Source organism: Euphorbia lathyris, chromosome 6, assembly GCF_963576675.1.
Source record: "Euphorbia lathyris chromosome 6, ddEupLath1.1, whole genome shotgun sequence".
NCBI classification, from domain to species: Eukaryota; Viridiplantae; Streptophyta; class Magnoliopsida; order Malpighiales; family Euphorbiaceae; genus Euphorbia; species Euphorbia lathyris.
In genome coordinates this window covers 87,473,271-87,481,872 of record NC_088915.1, presented here as the reverse complement: position 1 = coordinate 87,481,872, position 8,602 = coordinate 87,473,271, and the positions used below count along the sequence as shown (strand labels likewise).

At 34.2% G+C, this 8,602-nt stretch overlaps 1 protein-coding gene across 2 annotated transcripts; it reads left to right on the top strand.

Annotated features, from left to right (window-relative positions):
• The first annotated feature begins 1,690 nt into the window (after positions 1 to 1,690).
• LOC136232731 (uncharacterized) lies at positions 1,691 to 4,806 on the top strand. 2 transcript variants are annotated; one of them, XM_066022105.1, is made up of 4 exons: positions 1,691 to 1,849; positions 2,422 to 2,590; positions 3,241 to 3,378; positions 3,876 to 4,806. In XM_066022105.1, the coding sequence occupies exons 2-4, from the start codon at positions 2,438 to 2,440 to the stop codon at positions 4,137 to 4,139; spliced, it is 555 nt and encodes a 184-aa protein (XP_065878177.1). In that variant the 5' UTR covers positions 1,691 to 1,849; positions 2,422 to 2,437; the 3' UTR covers positions 4,140 to 4,806. The 2 variants fall into 2 exon arrangements, with proteins under 2 accessions (XP_065878177.1, XP_065878176.1); XM_066022104.1 differs by having other exon boundaries at positions 2,417 to 2,590.
• The last annotated feature ends 3,796 nt before the right edge of the window (positions 4,807 to 8,602 follow it).

The window sequence follows — 8,602 nt, the reverse complement described above, 5'->3', positions numbered from 1 at the left end:
GTAATTTTATGATTTTAATTTTTACAAATACAGATGGGTTTGGATGGACGAGCTTGGGATTCATATCTTAGGCCCGAGCCCGAGCCCGACTAAATTTTCTGTGGGCTGGGCTTGGGCTCATTAGGCTTTATTAAAAGCCCGGCCCGGCCCGGACCGACCCGACCCATGCCCAGGTCTACAGTCACCTTGGAACTGTTTTACATCTTGGCATTTTGAAGGCAAAACTAAAGTTCTTTCAATATCCTTAGCAGTAAACTTTAATCTTTTCTCATGAACATAGAGTTCACATTTTTTCACATCATACACAAGATCGGTAATCAATTGATTTTTCAAGTTTTGACTCGAAATTTTAAGAAGGTCATCTAGTCCAAGTTGTTTCACTACATCAATATTGTCTATATCAAATCTCAATATAAGTTTAATATACTGCAACATTTTGCATTGACTTTCTATGGATACTTGAAAGTTTTAACAAATATAAATTTTAAAATTGATGTTATATGATTTATTTTGTTCATCATTTAAAAAAAATTAGAGCACAACCATATTTTTTAGAATACAAACCATGTTATCCAATAAAAATATATATTAAACAAATTATGCATATCTTAAAAGATTCAATGTCTTTTTTCATTCTATTTCCTCCTGGCGAATATTCCTGAATTCATCGGGTTGTTTTTCTAATTGGTTTTGCATTACAACATTAACGTCTCTTCCACATTGACTTTTCATTCTCCTATTTATAAAAATCAAACATATGTATATACATCTGAACAAATAAATTAGTTATTCAAATAAATTATAAAGAACCGTATGTAGACCTGATTACATGCCAAATGATTTATTTGAGCATCAAGATCTTTACATTTGTTTATCTCTTTTATAATTCTTTCATAATCATCAATAAGTTGATTATTTATATAAGAATATTAATTTAGAATGAAGGGAACTTAACACATTTATAAATCTAATTTTTGTGAACCTGGTGAAACTCGAGAAAATATGTGCGAAATATAGAGAAAGCCAATATCAATAACAAATCACAAGCATATGTTGGGATGTGAATAAAATAAAATAAAAAAATATAATGTCTTTTGTACGGATGGGACAAAAAAATTAAAAAAATTCATCGAATTTATAAACATTAATCTTTAATTCTATTATTAAATAATAAAATATGTTTTTTTAGAACGAATTGATATGCTGCAGAATAAGAAAAAAAACATGTGTTTTATAATAGGGGTAAAATTGACCCAAATTATCAACTTTAGGGATAAAATTGCTCTTGGCTGCCAATATTATGGGTATTTTTGCACCTTAACCCAATTTAGTTTAAAGTTGCCAAACAAAATCAATTTTAACCTCACGTTACCAAAAATTAAAAATATTAGTTTGACTATTATTTAAGTGTCTCATCGATTTTTTAAATAAGTTTTCTGATAAACTGAACAATTTCGTTGATTTTTTTTTATGATTATTTATAATTATATTCAAGAAATTCACTTTTGAAATGAGATAAATTTTGGTTTTTAATCAAACATTTTATAGGGGCTTATTTGTAATTTTAGCATTATTTTGTGGGAAAATCCAAAATCATTTTTGAAGTAACGTTCAATGACGTTTTCGATGACGTGAATTTGATCCTTCGTCGTTAGATCAGGCTTATAAAAGTCTTATTTTAGGGTTAGAGCTATGCGCAGTTCCCTCATTCTCTACCTCCTCTCTCTAATCTAGCCGCCAGCTGCTGCATATCCCAACCAAGATGGCCGGAGAGGAAATCGCAGCTCTTATAGATTGAAGAAGCAGATAGATTGCATTTTTAAGGAAATCAGAGGCATTTCGTAGATCGGCAAGTTTTTGTACTTTCTTTCTTCATTCTCTGTTGATTTTTATGTGTATTGCCACGGTGGTTATTTTTTTTATCTTTGAAATTGTTTGGTATTTTTGTGTTCTCTGTCAATTTTGTTTTGTTCATTCCTCTGGTTTTAGGGTCAGTGAAAATTACTATGATAAAATGATAATGGATCCTACTCTCTTATTTTTTCCCCCTTTTGTGTTTAATGACCGAATTGATAATTCTTAAGTTGTTTTGGTAATTTGATTTGAATTTTGACATGAAAAAATTGATGAAATGAATATTGGTATCATTTTTTTAAAGCTTATGAAAGTATTCATTTGAATGACGATGATTGAGCTACAAGTAAACCCTTACCCACCTATAGATTTTATGAATCTTCTGCATTATGTTGTGTATGTGATGGTTTTTTTCTTATGAATATTTATAAGTTTTTTATTTGATGATTATCATTTGAAATCTGATTTTGTGATTAGCAAGCTGGGATGGATGACAAGGGAAAATAACTTTCATATGCATCTGATCTGATTCATATGATGAATTTAATTTTTTTTTTTGTAGGAAAGACAGACAGTCAAGAAAATGGAAGAAAATCCATATCTAGATATGAGTGGTTCAACCGATGATTTGGGAACTCATTCCAAGTTTAATGAAAAAAATGATATTCTAACAATGATTGCAGAACGTTGCCGGCGAAAACTTTGTTCTCAGACAAAGGACATAATGAGGCTTCCAGTAAGCTGATTTGTAGAATAACTAATTACTTATTACTTGTTAAATCTGGAAAGGAAAGTGAAGTGATGGAAATGAAATTTAAAAATTAATCTTGTTTGAGAGTTTATAAAATGTAAACGAGAGTGAGGTAACTTTTTAATGAACTTTAGGTTATTTCCACTAACCCCCAATTTTGAAGTTAAGAGTGTGGAGGTTAAAGGAAGTAAACATTTAACTTCCATTAACCTTCGTTTACTCTCTAAAAACAATTCCAAAAAAAGGTTAATGAGATATTTAACCTTCTGTTACTTCTATTTACCTCCATTAACTCCCTCCCAAACAAGAGTTAAGGGAAAAAAGATGAAGTTTCTGTATTGGTTCCTTTTTTGGCTTTCAATCTGTTGATTCTGTTCCAATCAACTTATTTTTGTCTTTCAATAGGATCATAATCTGTTTGTTAATGAGTGAAAATACGGATCAAAATTGAGCATTGGAATTTTGGCTTGAGTATTAAATATCAATAGCACCAAGCTGAATGTTTTGAAGTTTAGTGGTCATATTATGAGAATAAATAAAATTCATTGGCCATAGGTGTCATTTACCCTTTCTTGCTTATATATGCACTTTGCTTGGTGGTGCCTTAGCTACTTTAACATTTCATCTTTTTGCAGTCAGAATATGAAATCAAACCTTTTTCACCTTCAAATGAGAATCAAAAGAAGATGGAATTGGAGTTTGATTTTGAATATCCTCCAACCTCTGTAATATGGTGGCTCAAGGACGCTCATAAAAATTTATGTCTTCCTGAGGTATTTTATATCTATGTTGATGAAACTTAATGTATTACATCTATTTTTCTTTTTTCTTTTTCTTTTTTTAATGAAAAATGACCTGATTTTTCTGAATAAGTATGATGATAAGGTACAAAATAGCACTAATGTAAGCTTAACCTTAAAAAAGGGCTAACAATTTAGCCTCCACGTACAAAATAACACTAATATAAGCTTAACGTTTAAATTTGGTACTCTTTTTTAAACGTTAATCCTATATTGGTACTATTTTGTACGTGGAGTGTAAATTGATATTTTCCCAAAAACCATAAACCTCCTTTGTATACATTGTGGCCACTGAACTTCAATTTTTAACGTATGACCACAGTATGGCCACTAAGACCGTTACTAACATTTTTTACTTTTGACTCTCCTTTTTGACTGGTTCTCTGTTTCCTCTCTTTCTAAAATTGTATATTCCCATTTTATCTTAATCCCTTTCTTTCTATGTCTTTGTCTGTGTCTTTCTTTATCAGATTTATCAAGCTGTTCATCCTCATCAAGAACAACAGCTGTTCATCCATTTCTTCAACAAGCCAGATTTTAGCTTCAGCTTTACATGGATGAATCATAATATCCAAGGGCTTTTGCTCATCATCAACATCCATACCTGCACATGTCATTTCTTTTCCAGGTTGATCAATTTCAATCTTAGGGGAGAAATTCAGCTCATCAACTCCATTTGTCTCTACATGATCTGGAGAAGAAGATTCATCATCTGTTGTTGCTTTAAATCATGAATGCATCACATCATCAAGACGAACCGAAAAAAAGGAGATAGCATTTTGTGCACCTATTTTTTCTTGTCCAGCAATGTCTTTGGAAAATGTCAAGGAGGATGACTTTTGGCAAGGTTTGCAGAGTATTATAGTAATTCTTGTCCTCCCAATTGGTAGCATTTGTATTCATCATCTGTTTGGTTTTTCATGCAATAAATTGTATTCCTGACGCATTTGATCAATAGAACGACTAAGATCACATGTGGGTTAACGTTGGACATTTGAGCAAAATGTTGGAGAGGCAGTATTCATTCCTGCCACTCATACTAAGTCAGATGAAAAAAGCAATGATTGCAGAACGTCACCGGCGAAAACTTCGTTCTCACTCGGACGAAATGAGACTGTAGGTAAGTTGATGTTTAAAATAACTAATCTCTTATTAGTGTTAATCTGTCCCTGAAAAAAGATTTAAGTTTTTTATGAACAAATGCCTAATTAATAGATTAGTTTTTATATTGGTTCTTTGTCTTCTTAAGTTGTATGAGAAATGCCTAATTCTATCGGAATGAAAATAAAATCATTGTACCTATTAATAGATGAGTTTTTATATTGGTTTATTGTGTTCTTAAGTTGTATGAGCAAATGCCTTATTCATTCCGAATGAAAAGAAAATTGTTCTACTGATTAACGGATCAGTTTTTGTGTTGGTTCATTGTGTTCTTAACTTGTATGAGCAAATACCTTGTTCAATCCGAATGAAAAGAAAAACGTTCTGCTTAGAAGATGAAGGCGTCTGTCAAGCCTGAAACCATTTGAAGAACCAATCTGTCATTAGATACCGGGGCATCAACATTTTTAAGTTGATCAGATAATTCTTTAAGGCGCTGGCAATAGGCCGAAACATTGGTAAAATTCTCCATTGTAGTGTGAGAAAATTCATGTTCAAGAGCGACGGCACGAGAGTGTTTATTGTCTTCAAACAGATCTCATAAGCGATTCCAAGCCGCCATGGCCGTGGAACCAGGAACAATGATGGTGTGGAGAAGGTCGGTGGAAATAGTAGGATAAATCCACCCGAGAACAGTAGCGTCGAGAGTGATCCATAATTCTTCGTCACTTGCACTCCTCGGACCAGGAGCGGTGTCGGGAGGAATAATATGTTGAAGGACTTTATGGGAGAGGGCACAAATCTTGAATAATGCCGCCCAGGTAGAGTATTGGACATTTTCCAGTTCAAGGGTAATATTGATGTGATTGCGGATATTAGAAACGGCGAGGGCGGGGTGAAATTTAGTGTCCGACATGGCGGAAGGTTGAACAGATCGGAAAGAAGAAGGATGGGGGAGGGGTTCGGCCGGCTCCTTGGCAGAGAACTGTCGTAAAACAAAAAATTAATTGAGAGAGAGAGGTTGAGAGAAAGCGGAAGACTTAGGAATTAGACCTAGAGTCTGATACCATGAAAGAGAATAATTTGTTGCCTCTCTCATTAATCACTTAGGAATAAATACAAGTATATCAGGAGTAATCATAGGAGAAGAATCAGATAAGAATCCTCTAACCAACCATATTTATAGGTTGACTAAATAATACATAAATCATATATACAAATATATTCTAATAACAATAATATATTCTAACAGTAACATTGCAGCATTTTAGACGTTAGAGGGTATTTTTACACATTATCCCTTTATATTATGTCTAACATGGATTTGACTAATATTGACTTAGGATAATTAATTGAGTTCAATCTTTTTTTTTTGGTAGGAACAGGAAATAAAAGCAAACAACAAAAAAACCTAACCCGGGATTAGCCTAGGGAAGCTAACCCCCATCACATCCTCCAAAAGGAACGAAGAAATAAACGCCGGAGGAGAAGAGTAGGTTGTGTTCTCTCCCAACTCTTCATGACCTGCAGCCGCCATACGATCCGCCACCCGGTTCTGCTCTCTAAAAACATGGCTGAAACTAATGGAAATAAAGGAAGAGCAGATTCTCTTAATACTTTTAATCAAATTTTGGCTATTTAAGCAAATAGCTTTGTTACTGGAGATCATTTTGATAGCCTCCATATTGTCAGATTCCACCAGCAGCTTTTCCACTCCCAGACTTTTAACAAGACTAAGGCCAGAAAGAATGCCCCAAATCTCAGCTGAAAAGGACGAACCCAAGCCAAGATTCTGAGCAAACCCAGAAAGCCAAGCCCGCCCATTATCCCTCAAGACACCACCCGCAGCAATTTTACCATCAAGAAGACAAGATCCATCAGTATTCAGTTTCACCACACCTTCCCTAGGTTTTTTCCAGCAAAGGAGATGGCTAACCTTTCTCTGGGTATACACAGCAAGAGGATCCTCCTTGAAGCTATCTATAATATAATGTAATTTTTTAGCGAAGAACTCAACCAAGTTAGGGATAAAAACCTTTTCAGCTCCAAAGATCTCATTTCTCCAATTCCAAATCTGGTGACAGACAACTGCAAAGAAGATCTCACCATGATCCAGGTTAGCCAGCAACTTCCCTCTAACACCATCAACAAACCAGTTCAGATCTGAATGGGAAAATAACGAATCGTATATATGGTTAGGGAGAACTTTCCTCCACACCTCTTTGCTCCTAGTACAATCTCTAAGGGCATGGCAAATAGTTTCCTCATTCCCTCTGCATCTACTACACTCACCAGACTCCACCAGACGGCGTCTTTTCCTATCGGAATTAGTAAGCAGTCTTTCTTTAATACCAAGCCATAAGAAGCTTCTAAGCTTGTAAGGAATCTTAAGGGCCCATATAAACTTCCAAATATCAGAGTGAGGACCCTCCTCATTGTGGCTAAAGGCCTCAAAGGCCGACTTACATGTATAGTTTCCATTTTTAGTCAACGCCCAACAATGAATATCCCTATCCTCCTCCTTGCTACTCATCTTGAAACCTCTAATTCTCAGAAGAGTATCCAAATTGAAAAAGGAATCAAATTTTGACCAAATCCAGTCTCCCTCCGAATCCACCACATCAGCAATCTTCCAGTGATGAATATTAACTGGGGGCGGGGAACTGCACACTTCTAATAAAGAACTACTACCAATCCACTTATCATTCCAGAAACTGATAGACTTCCCATTACCCACAGCCCAACCAATCCCAGAACAGAACTCCGAGAAAACCGAATTGAGGCCTTTCCAAAGAAAAGAACAATTTAAAACTCTCTCTTTAGGACCTCCAAAAATCCTATCTTTTCTATATTTACCGCACAATAAGCGAACCCAAAGAGCAGAAGGAAGTTGCCACATCCTCCAAAGAAGTTTCATTAATAACACTTTGTTATTATCTTTAGCATGTCTAATCCCCAGGCCCCCTATGTTTTTAGGTTCACAAACCTCCTTCCAAGGAACAAGATGGATTTTCTTACTTTCTTTTGAGTTCCCCCAAAGAAACCGCCGATTAATTTTATCAAAATCATTAAGGACAGGCTCAGGCAGTTTACAAGCTTGCATAATATGGTTAGGAACTGCGCAATTGACAGACTGAATCAGAGTAAGACGTCCAGCAAGAGATAAAGTATTAGCTTTCCAACTAGCACATTTGCTAGAAGTTTTATCAATAGTCTCTTTAAATGAAGCTTTGGAGACTCTATCACTATGGAGGGGAACGCCAAGATACTTGCCCAAAGAATTGGTCAGGGGAATACCAGACAAATTGCTCAATTCTTTGCAAGTATTCTTACTCATATTTCTAACTTTAATAAAATGATTTTAAAAATGAGCCTAACTCATAAAACATTTTATTCCAAACTATGGTTTTAGGATTAAAAAGTGATAATTAGAAATTGTGATTTCAGATACAATATTTGAACGCAAACTATGAGCTTCTTTGATACGAAAGAGAGATAGATTGTATCCGCTGGTTATCTACTGTGAATGTCGTCTGGGACTTGGATCGTTGACGTGGTATGATATAGAATGGAAAGCTGGGACGTAAGAGATGTTTAATCTGCAGCTTCTTCAATGATACACGGTTAGGATTTAATTTCAAAAAATTCACAAAGATTGACGACATGGACAATTGTGTTTTAAATTGTAATTAATTAAGAGCGGGAAATTGAAACACAAATTTGAAAATCTCACCATAATTTAAGTATGAGCAACAACACAATTAAGAACGAGAAACTGAAACACCAGAATTTGCATTCTCTATGTCATTCTTTTTTTCGTTTGAATAAACTTAAACATATAATTAGGCCATTAAACTTTTATAGTTTTAAAGATTTAGTATTTAATTATTTAGTTTTTTATTAAGCACTTAAATTTTAATTTTCACACATGTTGACTTTTCAATAACGTTGTCGTTGGTTAAACCGTTAATGAATGGCTTAATGTGTGTGAAAACTAAAAATCATAAATTTAATAAAAAAAATTCTAAAGGTAAAAAACTTAATCATTAAAAGTTAGGAAAAATTACAAAATTGGGTCAAATGGAAGACTCATTTA